The following is a 17249-nucleotide window of genomic DNA, read 5'->3' on the forward strand; positions in this document are numbered from 1 at the left end:
GGGAAGGGCTACCCACTGCAGTATTCTGGTGCAGTCCATGGGGTTGCAAAGAGTCAGACATGGCTGAGTGACTTTCACTTTCACTAGGTATTCTGACTAAACCTCCAAATGGTATGAAGGTTTTCCAGCCTGGGTTTCTTGACCTCAGCCCTGTGGACATAAGGCCTTATTGTGGGGCTGGCCTGGGCATTCTTGCAGGTTTACAAGCATTCCTGGCCTCAACTCACCAGATGGCAGTAGTATCCTGTCTTGCACAGTGTGACAGATAAAACTGCCTCCAGATGTTGCTCAAGGTCCCCTGCAAGACAAAACTGCAGGGCTGGAACCATGCTGGCAGTCCTCCCTGGCCACTGCAGTACGGAGTCAGTGACTGAGGTCTTTATGTGATGACAAGGTGTTGACTTGACTGTAGGCTGGATTACTTGCCCAGCAAAGATAGGGTCTAGACACCGAAGAATAGGAAAAGGAGATGCACACCTTGTAAGCCTGTGAGGGGAAGATGCCTGTGTTGTTCATCTCTGAATCCCAAAGCATCTAGCCAGGGCCATTCATAGTGTCATCTCTACCTGCTCAGAACAGGCTATTGAATTGAAAGAGACAAATGTTATTTAATACAGTAAATAAGCAGCATGGAGGATAAACCTGAGACATGCTTCGCACCGTATATTTCTGAGCTTCTCACTTCATTGTCCATGAAATGGGATTAAAATAGATTCTTTCTAAGACTGCTCCCAGTAGTGAAATTCTGTGGTCCAGGAATCTGAAACTGGTTTGGTTTGTTATAGACTATTAGTGTATTTATAGTAGCACACAATCTGATTTTGAAAAATGAACCTTTGGAAGTAGTAAATCATATGGTGACATTGTTTAAAAATAAAAAATTCTAAATGGCTTTAAGGAATGCTATTAAGGAAATGCCATTTAAGGAAATCAGTTTGGAAGCTCTGTAGTATTCCTGGTGTTAGATAATGAAGCATTAAACTCATAGGAGAATGAATGGAAAACAGTGATGAATGTGAAAATAAAAGATTGAGTTTTATATATTTATCTATAAAGTGACTGGGAATAAAACTTAATAGCCTCTATTTTTAAAAAAGTCTATATTTGCCCACACACAACATAGTTGGCTGAAGAAGGAAATGGCAACCCACTTCAGTATTCTTGCCTCGAGAGTCCCCTGGACAGAGGAGCCCGGTGGGTATAGTCCATGGGGTCTCAAAGAGATGGACACGACAGAGCGACTAACACACACACACAGCACAGTTGCCATGGAGTGCCTGCCCTGTCTCCCAGGGCTCCTGCAGCCCCACCTGACATATGCATACACCAAAGGAAGCAATCCTAGTGGCATCTAGTACCTTCTGTGGTAAGTATGTGCTCATACTTCGGGATTTGTCCAAACTGATCTGGGCACATTTGTGTTTCTCCTAGTGTGGCAGGCCGATGGAACAGAGCTTTTGTATTGACTGTCATGCTCCAATTGGAGGGATTAATCACATTCCGGAGGCGGGGTTTCATGTTATCAAGTATGTAATTTTCTATTTCCTTTCTAAATAATGTACTTTGCGACTGTTTCTATTCCAGCTGATAAATCAATACTAAATATATTATCAATTACGATAGTACATTTGGATCTGGGTCATGTTGGATATCAATGCCAAGGTCTCTGTGGCCATTCGGTAGTGAGGCATTTGATCTGTCACTGGCTAACTGGGCTTTTAATGCAAAAACAGACCATACCTTAATACTTATTAATATTAATACTTTTTTTTTTTTTACTTTTTTTTTTTGTGAAAAAGTCTCTTTATTTTAAGAAAAAAATTTAGTTAACAAAAAAATTTAACAAGTTTCACTTAGCAAAATACACCCGAAAGGATTCAAATATCTTCCAGTTGAACCTTGGTTACAACCCCTGTAGAAATTGCTTGACATAAACAGGGTGACCAAATTCAGAGGGAAGTTTAAATCTGTCACTTACAAAGTCTTAGCTTACTTTTTTTTCCTTTTGAGAAAAATAGAGGAGACCTAGTCAATCTTATCAAATACTTCAGAATCCAGCTAAAAGTCTGATCTCATAATCCCACAGTTGCTCATTAGACAAGTATGGTTGTAAATGCTCCCTTAATAGGAGGTGTGACCTCTCTACATTGATCTTATAGTCTAGCTATTTTGGTGCTGTTACAGTTTAAAATATTCTAACCTGTTATCTCCATAAACTATTAGAATGTCCTAGAATCTCCAGTATCATTTCAACTGAACATAGCCATCACAGTGCACCTGTCATCTGGGTGTGATGTCAAATCCTTTGCAGAGATTGGATCCTAGTTTTTAATGTGGGAGAAGGAGACCAGTGTGTATATATTTCCATGTTAATGTCAGCTACTCCAGACTCTGTCCTTTGCCTGCCTGCCGCTCTCCCACTGATTCAGGGCAAGAAGCAGGTCCAGACCGCCATCCTGACATATGGCCCCAGGAATAGCACAAACAGTCAGTTTTGATAATGATTTTATTTCACTATTATTATTTGCATTTATTTTTTGCAGCATTTATTCCCATACCTTAAGTTTTTGTTTCTTCAGGTTCTTCTGGGATATCTTTTTCTTCTGTGCAACCCCCTCTTCTGGTTTAGGAACAGTCTGTTCTTTTTCAGAAAGGATCATCTCAAAGTGGCGGGCAGAGCTCATGGAGGGGTTGATCCAACCCTGAGCTCTGTAAGTCCTGTGCCGCATTTGGGGGTTTTGTTCACCTGACTGTGCTCAATAAGCAAGATAATCTACATCTAAGTCCTTCAGTTCAGCATCACTTTCTGCATTTTTGAGCACGTGCAGTAAAAATTCAGCACTGATTTTGGGCCACCAACCCTGCCTTCAGCCCGTTTGTCCTCTGCACACCAACCAGCTCCCCCACTGTAACAGTGGGATGGCACCCACTGCTTCTGTAAAGTGACGTCCTCGGATACTTGGTGGCTTTTCAGATACGCATCCCCTCAACGGTCGGGGTGGTTCACCAATGTTCTTAAAGTGAATCTTGATTTGCATGATTTTGTGGGGTTTTCTGGGTCAAGTGAATGCTGAACTAATGTTAGAGGTCACCTCAGGGCTGCTTCTCAGAAAAGCTTATTTTATTTTTTTTACTGAAGTTGATGTACAATACTATATAAATTACAGGTGTACGGTATTGTAATTCATGATTTTAAAGGCTATATTCCGTTTATAGTTATAAAATATTGGCTATATTGCCTGTGTTGTACAATATATCCTTGTAGCTTATTTTATACATAATAGTTTGTACCTCAAACCCCCTACCATTTTGTTGCCCCTCCCCACCCCCCCACCCCCACCCCCACCCCGGCTAGTCTCACAAACACTTTACACTGTTGTGGAATTTTGGTCAGCCAGAAGGGCCTGTCTATAAAGAAGAAGCCTCAGAAAAGTGGTCTAGGCTTAATAGAATAAATAAATTTCAGCATCATTTTCTTCAAAACCGTGAACCTGGTCTCTAGGTCCTAAGACTCTGAAGTGTGCCCCTAGAGGCAGAAGAAATGGTCTTCTTCAGCCTTCATCCTGTCTTCTCTTGTCCTTTCCAGTGACACCACGGACAGAACTCAAACTGGCCATGTGCTGGGAAGCCCACCACCCAGAGGTGTGGCCGTGGTATCTGACCGAGAGATGTCCCCCGTGGTCTTCCTTCTCATCCGGCTACTCACTCATTTGGCGATGCTTCTGGGAGCCACCCAGAGTCCCCAGGTAGTGCACTGTACTGCCCAATCATGTACTGGTTTCTATGGTAGTTTTTCATAGTGAATCCTTTCATCTAAAAAACCCTACCCAGTTCCTGGGAAGGCCCTGCAGGGTCCTGCTTGGTTTCATTGTGGCTAACCCTGTTCCGCTGGAGTTCTCTGATTTTGCCCCTTGGAACACAAGACTGCTTCCTGTGTTTGCATGCTGTGAGGTTTGTGTGTTGTGCCCTTACTGACATCAGAAGCAGAAACTACTTAGGGAGTGTGGGGAAGATCTGAATGCAGAAGTACTTGGATAAGGGGATAGACAGATCAATGAATTTGTCTACTCTTTCCTTTCAGAGAGTATGAATATATTGCTTCTCTGATAACTAAGTATCCTTTCCCAGTAGAAATAAGGAACTATTTTCTTACTCCTCTTTGAAGTTCCAATTTGTGGTTCCCAGGGTTCTCATGAATTAGTAATTGTATTGGCAGTAGTAACAAATGAAGAATGCTTTACAATATAAAACAAATCTTATTAACCTACTTTTGTGCATGTAGGTCTAGATGAAACGTATTGAAGCCTGATACCAATTCTTTGACAATTAGATGGATATCAAACATTAGAATTACAAATTTATATAAAAATATTTTAAAAGGTTTAATTAAAATAAAAATTGAAATAAAAAATTTAGTATTATTTATACCATTTTAGTCTCAATTTTTGTCATTCTTGTAATTTGTACATTGACTTTTAAATTTTAATAAATCATGAAAAATTTTAATAAATCATTTTTAATAGTTGAAAAAATAAAATTAAAAGACCTAGCCACCCCCTGTGGATTTTGAGTAAGTCGTTGTTACCTAATGCAGAACATAATGTAAAATTCACACATCCTAATTTTTCCCACTGTGGCCTATGGTGGTAAGGGGAACTACTTGTCAGATGATATAAAGTCAGTTTTTTCTGAATAGCTAAGTGTCTCCGGTCCACACCTGAGAATGGAGAGGCTGAAATCACCGTGATTTTACCTGTGTCTTTGCTGTGACTCTGGGGAAGAAAGAAATAGCATGTTGCATTTTATCTAAGTTAATTAACCATGAGAGCAAAAAGTTTAGGTTTTTAAAGTTCTTTATTTCACATTGACAATATAGAAGGCAGTCGTTTTCAGACCACATTCATTTCTGCTCCTCGGTTTTCTGTCGCCTCTACTGTTTGAATCACGCTGACATCCCTCCTAGAGACTGTCCTCTGGCTCGGAACTGGCTCTTCACCCCTCCTGACCTCTCCTGAACTTGCCGTCCCCTCCACAAACAAGACCTTGCTTGACATTTTGTCCTCTTGCCCCCACAGGACTTGATGAACATCATCAAACCTCCGGTATGGGACCCAAAAGGGTTTCTGCAGCAGCACATCCAGAGAGACCTGGAGCAGCTGACGGACACGCTGGGGAGGAGCGCGGACGAGGCCGCCAGCGTGGTGCACCTTGTCCTGCGCCGCCTTCTCCGAGAGCAGGGCCGCGGTGAGGAGCCGGGCCCGGGGCCGGGGGCCTGGGGCTAAGCCAGCGGGGGGAGCAGGGCACTCCTCGACCCCAGAGGAGATGAGGGGCAAGCAGGAAGACCTGCACTTTCCAGAGAGTGGGGGAGGGGAGCCCCTGCCTGGCCTTTCCACTGACCCTCTGCTGGTGCGAGTGTATTTGGGAGGCGTTAGTTTCAAAAGTCAGCCTTGGATGTAGTTCAGCCACTGCATGGGGAACATACCGCATCCAAAAGAAGCAACGTGCATTAAAGAAACATCAAAGAGACTAATGTTTGACAAGCGCTTGGAACTTGGTCTCTTTCTGTTGGATATCTGTTTTGGTTTGTTTCCCGCGGCGGGGGGAGCATCTTCTTTTCCTAGAACAATACTTCATTCGTGGACTGACTTAATATGTATATGCATCCACAATTTGTCACATGTAAAAGTAGGCTAACAACTATTAAGCTCATTTTCTAGTTTTAAAGTTAAAGTCCACAGAGAAAGAAAAGGTCTGTAAGACAAGTTAGTGAGAGGGCTGTCTCCGAGTGGTGGAAGAATAGTTTTGTTTTCTTTTAGGTTATCTGCAAAAATCTTTTTAAATTACCACTCTAATGACAATGTTATTTAAAATAACAATGGCAATAAAAAGATCTGTGACATGACAAGAAAATCCATTCCCTCTTCAGGAGCTTTTTTTGTCAGAAACCAGCATCCGTATGGGCTTCCTTGTGGCTCAGCTGGTAAAGAGTCCGCCTGCAATGCAGGAGACCTAGGTTCAATCCCTGGGTTGGGAACATCCCCTGGAGAAGGGAAAGGCTGCCCACTCCAGTAGTCTGGCCTGGAGAATTCCATGGACTGTAGAGTCCATGGTATCGCAAAGAGTCGGACAAACTGAGCGACTTTCGCTCACTCAGCATCCATATATATTTTTCATTTAGCAAAATCTGATTTTAAGTTTCTCATTCTGGAGTGGTTTCACACTAGGTAAGCTCAGCAAGTATCACACTGACAAAGTAACCAAATTCTAGAAGCACGCTGACAGTTTCTATGGCATTCTGCATCAAATGCACCCACAGGGTCCTGCCTCTGTCTTCAAGCCCAGGTGGCAGCAGTTGAGACCTGTGGTACCACTAGTCACTGTTATTTTGCCCCTGGGCTTCTGATTTAAAGTATTGTCTTTTCAGTAATTTTTTTCAGAATGGCTTTAAGATGATAATTACATGGGTTAGAGATTTTAGAGTTTGAAGTATCTTCACAAAGATCATGACTTTGGTGGTAGCAGCAGGAAACATTTTTAAATGCTCAGGTTACTTTCGGAAAATGTATCAACCCCTGCTCCCAAAAGGAGCATTCTTTCAATTAAACATTTCTTCAGTGTTTTATGTAGAATGCTGTGGTTTTTGTTTCTTGGGTAACATACACATTTTTCTTTGTAGGGTCTTTAGATTTTGATGCAGAATTGTCAACCAGGGGAAAGAGGAACAGCTGGGAACAGCTTATTCAGACTCTTATTCTGCATGAACTAGAGGTAAGTGATTAGTTGCTATGGGGCTACTTTCTCTGGGAAGGTGCGGAAAGGGGTTTCCACAGCCTCTGCTGAGCACTTGCTCTGTTGTCCGTTCTGGAAGTGTCCCTTGGAGAAAGAAACCCTAGGCTAAGTCACAGATTTAGGTGTTCTCTATTTAGTCACCCCACCCTCCTGTTGCCCCCTTCCCCATCCTGTCCCCTCCCGAGGCAGGCTGGTATATCAAGCTGAGGAATTACTGGGAATCCAGAAGGCGCAGGCAGTCATTTTCTCTCCACTACTTTTTATAGCAGAATGTGCAAACGAGGCAGAGAAATAAACCCTGTCAGGTAAGAATGTTACTGAGAGTAACTAAGCCCATTGGGAAATATAAGTCAGCAAGTATTTAAAATAACGGTAATAAAATATAGATGTCTGAGACTTATTCTGTTTGAGGAGACAAAAACCTAGCATCTCACTTCAGATCCCATGTCGCTTTCCTCACCTAGCATCTAGATAAAACCCTCCTGGCAGTGAACGCTCAGATCAGCCAAGATGAGCGCATCAGCTCCAACCCTGTGGCCAGAATCGTGTATGGTGACCCAGTGACCTTCCTGCCCCACCTGCCCAAGAATAGCATGGTTCACTGCTCTAAGATGTGGAGCTGCAGGAAAAGGATCACCATCGAGCACCTCCAGCACATCGTGGAGCAGAAGAACGGCAAAGAGTCAGTGCCCATCCTCTGGAAGTTTCTGCAGAAGGTGCGGCTGCTTCACTGTGACCGCCACCTACGTGTCCCCGGGAGACCTGGAGACCCTGCTCTCATTTAATCTGATCAGTCCTGAGGGTGGGACAGCCATTAAAGTACTTTGATTTTTGAATAAAATGTCTCTGGCAGAAGACCCAGGGGTAGAGATCTCCAAACACATCCATCTGTACGAGTCATTTGAAGCATAAAGTCACAGGTGAAATATATCCACGCATTGGAATTAGTAGGAATCTGCAAAGTACTTGGCCAGGAGGGTTTCTCCCAATCACTCAGCAAGAAAGAACAGAATAATATCTTTCATTTATCTGTTCAACTTCATCCCCCCACTGCCTGCAGCAGTTAGTCACCAATGAGTGTCTCTTGAATGAAAAAACTTCAGTTGGGGATGCATAACTGAAATCAAACAAAAAGTCTTCCCTGTTCCTAAACCATTCAGAGTGAGGCTGGTGGTAGGATTGGAGGGGAACAGAGCAGTAACGTGTGCATCATATCTTTCAGAGCCAGAATTACACACTCTTCCTAACTTTAATCCATTTGAATTTTTATTTTCTAAAACACATTTTCTAATCATTTCCTCCATGCACCAGTATTTGCAATCTAGGAAGAAGTAAGATGATGCAGAAATTTTGGTGGGTCAGTTAATGAAAATGGATTCCCGGTGGGAAGGCCATCGTGATAACACTGTAATCTGTCACTGGTGTGCTCAGGTCCATTACACTGAAGAAGTGTAGAACACTGGCCAACACATTGTAAGCAGTCGCTAAGTACTTGCTGAAGGAAGTGAAAGGTACTTGCCTTTCACCATTCTCAAGTACTATGTGTTATGTAAAATGGCACATTGACCGTATTAAACTACAAATACATGGCCTGAGCCAGCCCCAAAGTCTGATTCCCAGGAACATTATTTAGGTGCATTAAAAAGTGTTCCTAGAAAAAAAAATAAAAAAGTGTTCCTGGCGGTCTTCCCTTCTCTAGGAGGCAGAGCTGAGACTGGTGAAATTCTTGCCCGAGATTTTGGCCCTGCAAAGGAATCTAGTGAAACGATTCCAGAATGTTTCAGAAGCTGAATACAGATCCATCCAAAGTTTCATTAGCAGTCACGATTCAGGTAAGGCTCTGCTCTCACAGAGCATCAGGACTACCCCTGTTGTGGTACAAAGAATTGGTCCAACTCGGGGGCTCCAGGTCAGGGCTAATGTGTGTTCTGTTCCCTAAGTTTGTAGCATGAAGCAGTGGGTGCTGTGAATGCCTGGGCACATTAGAGGCTTTGCTGTAGCAGTCCAGAATCTCCCTCTCTCTCTCTGGTTCCTCAAACTCAGCTTTAGTTTAAACAGCATTTAGAGTGTGTTGGTGATGATATGAAGGTGGGGGGTCAAAGAGCAAGTAATTCTGTTGGTTTGACCTAGATGGGACTAGGTGTTATCTTGGAGTTCTTAAAAAGTGTTTTGTTTGCTAGATGGACTGAAGAAGTTAGCCCGCAGTAGAGTCACTGTCTTTCTGTCAACATGGAACAAGCTGAGGCGATCGCTGGAGACCAACGGTAAGTCAAATCCCCTTTATACTCAACACTACAGCAGCACCTCTCTGCAGGCCTGTGTTCTCCAGCCTGACTCTGTCTGTTCCGTGTGTGCACAGCACCAGGCTGAGTGTCTCTAATGCTGGATCTGTGGACTCTTGGTGAGGGTGTCTGAGATGAGTGCATAACATTTCAGAAAGAGCAACCCCTCAGTCCTCTTGAGTCTACAAATTCAGTATCAAAAAGGAGCTGAGACTATTTGAAACTTCTCGCACATAAAAGAGGCGGGAGACAGAAGCACTCTTGGTTCCCAGCTCTGTTCTGTTGAGGTGGCTTCTGCGTTGCCCCCCTTCCCACCGTGGTGGGCTCCCAGTCCTGATGCTATGAAAGAAACAGCAGGGAGGTGACTGCCCCTCTGTCATTTAAAGGTGAGATCAAGCTACCTAAAGACTACTGCAGCTCCGACCTTGATCTGGACACTGACTTGGAAGTCATCCTGCCTCGCCGCCAGGGCCGGGGCCTCTGCTCCACCGCCTTAGTCAGCTACTTGATTAACTTGCACAATGAAATTGTCTATGCGGTGGAGAAGTTCTCCAAAGAAGATAACAGGTAAGCATGCAGGCCAATAACAGGGGATGCCCTTTCAGCGCAGGAAGTCATTTCTGAGGGGAACTAACAGGGAAATAGGGTCACCAGACCTAGAGACAGCAAGCCAGGCTTCAGGTCCTTCTTGAACAGAAACCCCTTCAGCTACGCTCACAAGTGTCACAGATTTGCATGTCCCTTCACCTGCACAGCCTGCGGCAACATCAGACAAGAGCTGGCTCTGCATGGACAGGCCATGTGCATCTCACTGGGACCCTGAACTCTGTCTGTCTGTCTCCAGCTACTCCATCGATGCCTCTGAGATTGCCGACCTGCACGTCATCAGCTACGAAGTGGAGCGGGACCTGATTCCACTGATTCTCTCCAACTGCCAGTACCACGTGCAGCAGGGCGGGGAGACCTTGCAGGAGTTTGACCTGGAGAAGATCCAGCGCCAGATCATCAGCCGCTTCCTGCAGGGCAAGCCCAGGCTGACCCTCAAGGCAAGGCTGACCTGCTGTATTGACATGGCCCACGTGTCCATGGTCCACATGTCTGTGGTCTGTGTGTCTGTCTTGAAAAAGTTGCCTCAAGTGTGGCTTTGATCACAGCAGTTTCAGAATAAGGAGGGATGCTCTGGACCCTTCATCCACACTCCCAGTATCTGTGACCACGCCTGCATGCAGGGCTGAGGGCTCTGCAGAGTTGTCTATACGTCCGATCCACGCCTCAGCACCCCAAGGGTGACTGCAGGTCTCAGTGGACTTAGTCCACATTTCTCTGCCGTAGTTAATGGCACCACCAGCCACCCACACTGAACCTCATTGTTTTCCCCCTTTTCCTTTAGTCTGCAAACACAGTCTGTCATCTCTACCATCAGGCGCCTCCATTTCACCAACCAGCCCGCTGCTCTAGTTCAAAGCATCTGTCCTTAAGCTCCACTGCTGCAGGAGCTCCCAACCAGTCCCCGGCTTCAGGCTCCTTAGCCCACATTTCTGACATCCAGATCTGCATCTCTCCATCCACTTCCCTGCACTGAATCCCATGACTGCACAGGCTGGATCACCCTCCCTTCCCTGAATGCAGCCTGCAGTTCCGTTCTTTACCTGCGCTGTGCTTGTTGCTTCCAGGTCCAAAGGTGTGGCCCTTCATTCTGTTTATGCTTCCTCCCTGCCTGCAGTTAGGCGGTGAACTGTTTGAGCTCAAGCCTTAATTCATTCTGCTCTGTTAGCTGCGTGCCCCCTCGTTCACGGTCTGTGCTCACTGTGTCAGCACGATGTCCTCACGGCCTGCTCCCACTGGTGGTCTGAGGGCCACAGAATATCATGTGACAGTATCTGCTTGGTCCTGGGGGGCAGGCTGGGTTCCTCATTGTGTCACTGTTTCCATAGATTACGGGGTAAACACACATCACGAGGCAACAAGGAGCTGCCTGCCTTGCCGATGATGCACTGAAATCCCTGGGACTACAACCAAGTCTCAACTCAGGCATATACTGTCATCTGATGGAAACCTCCACGGTGAATTCCATTCCAGTCTTTTTCTTTCTCACTTTAGGGAATACCCACTCTGGTATACAGACGTGACTGGAACTATGAGCATCTCTTCATGGACATCAAGAACAAAATGCAACAGGTGATGATCAACCTTATTTGCGTGTGCCTCTGTCTTACCAGAGTGTTTCCATCCATATTAGGACTCTTCCGCCTTCACTCAGGGCATTTGCCATGAGCACCAAAGAGTTTCAGGGCTTCCCTTTGTTCTGAGCACCGTGATATTTCTAGAGGGCACACAGGATCAGCAGAAGTTTTTTGTTTTTCCCATAAATCTTTTTAAAGTATTTATTTATTTGGCTGCCTCGGGTGCTAGTTGCAGCATGTGGGACCATCACCGTATCATGAAGGCACTCCCACCGCGGTGCACAGACTCACTGGTTGTGGCACACGAGATCCTGTCACGCAGTCAGTAGTTGCAGCAGGCAGGCTTAGTTGCTCTGTGGCATGTCGGATCTTAGTTCCCTAGCCAGGGATAGAACCCACATCCCCTGCATTGCAAGGAGGATTCTTAACCACCAGACCACCAGGGAAGTCCCAGCAGAAGTTTTCTCGTTGAGCATTAACAGGTTGAAATCTTGTGCTTGTAGTTTTTTAGTAGTGCTGTCATGACTGTGTATGCTGAGGCAAAGGTCCAGAGAACTTACTTATTCCTGCTTTTCTGATTTATGTGCGTTGTGTGAGTTTGTGGGGGCTGTGTATCTGTGTATGTGTGTGTCCATATGCATATCCTCACGAAGTTGATTTGAGCATTCAGTGAGTTCATCTCTCTCTCTGTAACATACCTGAATGTTGCTGACACTCAAGAAGCACCAAGTGCAGACTCCTGCTGTCAGAGAGCCTGTCCCATTCTGTGGCCTTGGCAGTGATGAAGATAAGACTTACAGGGTGGCGGTGCACAGCATGCCCCAACTGTGGACCCTATCCTGCGTTTGACTTCCTAGAGTCCCCTCCCCAATGCGGCCATCACTGCCATCAGAGGACAACTGCAGTCCTACAGTGACGCCTGTGAAGCTCTGTCTGCCATAGAAGTCACGCTGGGGTTTCTGAGCACAGCTGGTGGGGATCCAAACATGCACTTAAATGTGTATATCCAAGACATGCTGAAGATGGGTGATCCGACCTCACTGGTTTCAAAGGTAGGTCTCGTGTCTGGCCTCTTCCAAAGGAAATCAGCATTGTCCCCTCTAGCGTCTCCCCACTTCCTACTGGGATACCACGCCCCAGGGAGTACCAATCTAGGCAGCCCCTGAAAAGGAGGGGAGGTGAAAATACCTCGTTCCCCAGCCAGTCTACATTGTAAACAGAACACAGTGACAGGAGATGCAGAGATGTACTCGGAATGTACAGAGTTTGGAAGCACAAGTCTGCTGAGGTGTGCGTGCAGACTGCATGCTGCTGGTGGACCCTGAGATGCTGCGGTGGGAGAAGGCTTTCAGAGACCTTTCAGAGTCGAGGCAGGAAATTAGTGGACGAAGCAGAGGTGGCCTCCGTAGTGAAGGAGATGGAATCAGTGCAGGGCCAAATGAAAGCAGGGCCTCATATTCAAGAGTTCTGTTCTCTTTCAGGCCTTAAACAGATGCCAGTTAAAACATACCATCGCCCTCTGGCAGTTTCTCTCTGCCCACAAGTCTGAACAGCTACTTCGCCTGGGAAAAGTGAGTCTGGCCTCTTCCTGTCCGCCTGGACCCAGGGAGCCGCACGTTCCCTTTCCAGGCTTCCATGTATCATTTGTTCTTATTTCATTCCAGGAGCCATTTGGGGAAATCATCCCAAGGTACAAAGCTGATCTCAGCCCTGAAAATGCTAAGCTGCTCAACACCTTCCTAAATCAGATTGGCCTGGATGCTTTCCTCCTGGAGCTTCACGAAATGATAATCTTAAAGCTAAAGAACCCCAAGACTGCAGAGAGTTTCAACCCTGAGTGGAGGTAGGGGCTTGCAAGGCTGCCAAGCAAGGCACACATACAACATTCTGCCATGTCTCCCAAGATCTTCCATAATCATGGAAATTGTTGTCTTACTGCAGAATTTGGTTTCCTGCTGATATACCATTGTTGTTTCGTCAGTAAGTCGTGTCCAACTCTTTGGCAACCATATGAATGGTAGCCTGCCAGGCTTCTCTGTGCATGGGATTCTCCAGGCAAGATTATTGGAGTGGGTTGTCATTTCCCACTTCTTGAACCCGCATCTCCTGCACTGCGGGCAGATTGTTTACCCCAAGCCATCAGGAAAGTCAGATTAACCATTATCAACTGCAAAAGTCCTATGTTCGCATTATGAGTAGTGGTCTCCCTATGTCAGAGAGATGTGCATTTTAACTTTGATAGAAAAAGCTACACCAATGTATAAAGAATATCCAACACTGGATATTATCCATCTTTCGTATTTTTAACAATCTAATGGCCCCAAAATGGTATCTCATTTTTGCTTATATTTTCCCATTTACTGGTAAGGCTGAAAATATTTATCAGCCATTTGTGTATCTTCCTCCAAACTGCCTCTTGATTAGTTTTCTTTTGGACTATGTGTATTTTTCTTCATATTTTATCTGGTATGTTACAAAGGCTCTATCTCAGTCTTTAATTTTATAAAGCCAAATCTGAGAGATTTTTCCTATGAGGACTCTAGGAAGATGTACCTCTAAGGGTCCTGTCCCAAGGTTATAAAATATTCTCCCTCGTTTTTTCCTTGTGCTTTAATGTGTGGTCTGAGGAAGGGATTTTCACTTTATTGTTTTTCTAAATAGATAAACTCCAGTTTTCCTCATTGACATAGGGCTTCATAATTGCCATTTTCCTCCATTATGCTATGTAGCATATGCCTATTTATATTTGTATTCTTTGAACTTATTTAAGAAATCTTTGTTATCCCAGAATTTTTAGTGTAAGGAAAGAATATCTCTTCCTAGAGAATTTATGATCTTTGTTAAACAAATCATGAACTGGACTAGAAGCTTTGTTTGAATGGTGAGGCTTTGTTTTTTGTGTAGCAGATGTATTACTAGAGCTCTTAGAACCATCTGGCTGGGCCCTTATCAAGGGGAGATCCTTCCTGTAGAGTATGTGCAGTCCAGGGTGGGGAGCAGCAGGGATGCACTAAATCCCTGAAGCCGGGATTCTAGTGCCAGGTCAGTAACTCAGCGGATCAGCTGCACGGGCTCAGTCGTGTGCAACTCTTTGCGACCGCATGGACTGTGTCCCACTAGACTCCTCTGTCAATGGAATTCTCCAGGCAAGAATACTGGAGTGGGTTTCCATTCCCTTCTCTAGGGGATCTTCCCAACCCAGAGATTGAACCCAGGTCTCCTGCATTGTAGGCAGATTCTTAACCACTGAGCCAGCAGTTAGTTGTCTTTAAACTGACTCTCAGTATTACCGGCCTTAATGAGCACTTTAGTCCTGTGATGACCTGAAAAACTGACCAGTGATCACATGACTCCTTATGTCACATGACTGTTTAACGCTGTCTATTGTTCCTTGGTTTTTCAGCCTGAGAGATACACTGGTGAGCTACATGGAGACTAAAGACAGTGAAATTCCTCCTGAAATGGAATCTCAGTTCCCAGAAGAGATACTGCTTTCCAATTGTGTCGCTGTGTGGAAAATGGCTGCTGAACTGAAACGGAATCGACAGATGAGATAGAATTGTTTCCTGTCTCTACAGGGAACTTGGGCAGAGAAGGCTTTTCCCTCATGGGTGGGTGCTTAGAAAGAAAGCTGTGGGCACAGCACTAAATTTGAGACCAAGATGTGCTGTGCTGGCTGACAGCTTCTTGAGAGCCAAACTGTTTCAGGAACATTCAGAAACTTATCTCCTCATATTCTGAATACCATTCATTGGGAGGTGAGAACTGAAGATTATATGGAACTGGAATAAAGCACCGTCCTCTGGGAGAGACCGAAAAATAGCTTCTCAGCTTCACACATACAACCTGTGCCCCAGGTGTCCTGTGTCTTACCATGCGCGTACCCAGCACACCAGCCCCTTCTTCCTCAGACCACTGCCTGCTGAGAGGGACCGGAAAATAAGGTTATTAATTTTTGTCTTCTTTTCTAGTTTATTCTGCAGTCACAAAAGAGAAGCTGGCTTTCTTCCTTGTTCCATTCCTTTAAATTCAGAGAATTGTACAAGTACTTCTAGGTCTCCAAGATGATGCAAATACAAGTCAGGCCATTCTGCGAGTGCCTTGATGCCAAACTAACCAGCCCTCACCCATGCCCACAAATGATTCACTGCCAAATTTCAAGGGTCAGAGCCCCAAAGCTTTCATTGTGAAGAGTGCTGGGCCAAGAGTCAAGGACACTGTTGGTGACTTAGTTTCCACATCTACAAAATGAAGGGACTGGAGTGAAGGCCAGATTTCCTGCCAGTTCTAGTATTTTAGTAAATTCTAAGTGAAAGTTGATCAGTGTAAAGTTGGATCAAAGGCATGGTTCTGGCATGCTGGCATTTCTGGGGGAAGTTTTTGCTTCTGTAGGATTCTGCTAAATAAACGTGAGTTTTTAGCGTGGTCTTGATGTCCCCAAGTGTATGACTACTGGTCCTTTCTTTGGGTCTCAGTCAAGGCACAGAAACAGACTCAGAATATACACCAGTCAAGTTTCTGATAAAGGAGAGAGAATAGTCAGCGCACCCCAGTCTTGTGCTGCTGTTCTCACTCTAAGTGCTGTGTCGTTTTTTCAAAATCTGCTTGGTGCTTCTGACCTCTCTGGACTAATTCCTGTTCCTGGGTAGCTCGGCACCTGTTAGCCCTGAGACAACAGTTGTTTACAAGTCAGAGGTAAATGTCTTTCATACACATCCTGAATAAGATGATGTCTCAGTCAGCTTGAAATGAGGCCACAGAATGGTGAGAGCTAAAAAATAGAAAACGCTTGCCAAGGACAACGTAGGCTCTTCAGCACCACCGGAGGGAGCTGTAGAACAGTCTGTGCTCCATTTTCATTATTGTGGTTTCTCTTCACTGTGGTTGAGGAAGGGGAGCACAAGGACCTAGGATCTGGTACCGTATGCACTTGTATATAGTAACCTATGTTTATCTAATAATTCTATGCAAAGGCACTCCATGAGGACATCTGTTTCCTAGATTGTGTGTTTAATGGATGTGGGAGTGGGGGAGTTGCTTGTTCATCACTTCAGTTTGCACTTGGAACTCCTTTGATACCTCAGAATTGGGATGGAGCTGGCCAACCCGTGAACACCTCCTTTGGGGGTCAGGGGAGAATTTTTTTCCCCGCTGTTATGAAGGGTTTTTTTTGGGGGGGGGTGAAGAAGATATGTTGTTTTGTATGTTATATTTTCAAAATATTAACTGTCATTAGCTAACACTATCTTGTTTGTACAGAAATATACTGGTCTAGCACAGGCAGATGTAAATTTTGTTATACTTGTCATACCTGTTTCAATAAACTTGCTAAAGAATCCTCTCTGGGGAAGAGACTTTGGGGAATGGTTCCATGTGTTTGTGGAAATGCCCTTGCAGGGGTGTCCAAAAAGTGGAAGGTTCTGGACAGAAAACATATGCTCTGGTTTAGAATGTAACAGGGTAAACTTCCTCTGGAGAAAATGACAGCAGAGCTGACGTGGAGCTTCACACTGCTCCCTGGTCTGCAGGCTCAGCAGCCAAAGCTTCACCCTAGAAGGCTTCCCTCTCACTCCCTGCCTAACAGGATTTTCCAGGAGGAAGCAGAGCTCCAGCCAATAAAGAGTAAGCGCTGACTCTGGCAGGGAGCTGGATTGTGGTTTGGGGAAGCATCTCCTCGGGAAAAGGAAGTTAAGACACATGAGCGAGAAACAATAAGGTTCCAGCAGCCCACTTTCATTCAATTGGCAAAACACTGCACTAGGGGAAAACTGCATTTTCTCTTCTAAAAAGAAGGGATGCCTCCAGGAGAGAACCCATGGTCCGGAACCATAGTAAGAGGAGGTGCTGGTTCACAGATGTGCCCCCTGCTGCCCCCAGTCTGTCAAGTCCACCCACCTTCCCTTCCTCCGTTGCTTCCCACTGACCCTGCCTGACCTTCCCCTCTAGCCTACTCATTCTTGTTTCCATTCATATTCATTTTTCTGGACTTCACATA

At 45.1% G+C, this 17249-nt stretch overlaps 1 protein-coding gene across 4 annotated transcripts in view; it reads left to right on the forward strand.

Moving 5' to 3' along the window:
* RNF213 (ring finger protein 213) overlaps positions 1 to 16606 on the forward strand; it is a 132155-nt gene extending 115549 nt beyond the window's left edge. For all 4 annotated transcript variants that reach the window (XM_043462756.1, XM_043462747.1, XM_043462765.1 and 1 more), the window contains 14 exons: positions 1432 to 1526; positions 3587 to 3746; positions 5076 to 5244; positions 6677 to 6768; positions 7254 to 7505; positions 8489 to 8621; positions 8970 to 9053; positions 9458 to 9638; positions 9916 to 10117; positions 11172 to 11249; positions 12112 to 12306; positions 12736 to 12825; positions 12919 to 13097; positions 14658 to 16606. In XM_043462756.1, the coding sequence (XP_043318691.1) occupies positions 1432 to 1526; positions 3587 to 3746; positions 5076 to 5244; positions 6677 to 6768; positions 7254 to 7505; positions 8489 to 8621; positions 8970 to 9053; positions 9458 to 9638; positions 9916 to 10117; positions 11172 to 11249; positions 12112 to 12306; positions 12736 to 12825; positions 12919 to 13097; positions 14658 to 14811 (2064 nt within the window). In that variant the 3' untranslated portion in view covers positions 14812 to 16606. The remainder of the gene's footprint in view (positions 1 to 1431; positions 1527 to 3586; positions 3747 to 5075; positions 5245 to 6676; positions 6769 to 7253; positions 7506 to 8488; positions 8622 to 8969; positions 9054 to 9457; positions 9639 to 9915; positions 10118 to 11171; positions 11250 to 12111; positions 12307 to 12735; positions 12826 to 12918; positions 13098 to 14657) is intronic.
* Positions 16607 to 17249: the final 643 nt, after the last annotated feature.

The sequence above is a fragment of the Cervus canadensis genome, chromosome 1, assembly GCF_019320065.1.
Source record: "Cervus canadensis isolate Bull #8, Minnesota chromosome 1, ASM1932006v1, whole genome shotgun sequence".
Classification (NCBI taxonomy): domain Eukaryota; kingdom Metazoa; phylum Chordata; class Mammalia; order Artiodactyla; family Cervidae; genus Cervus; species Cervus canadensis.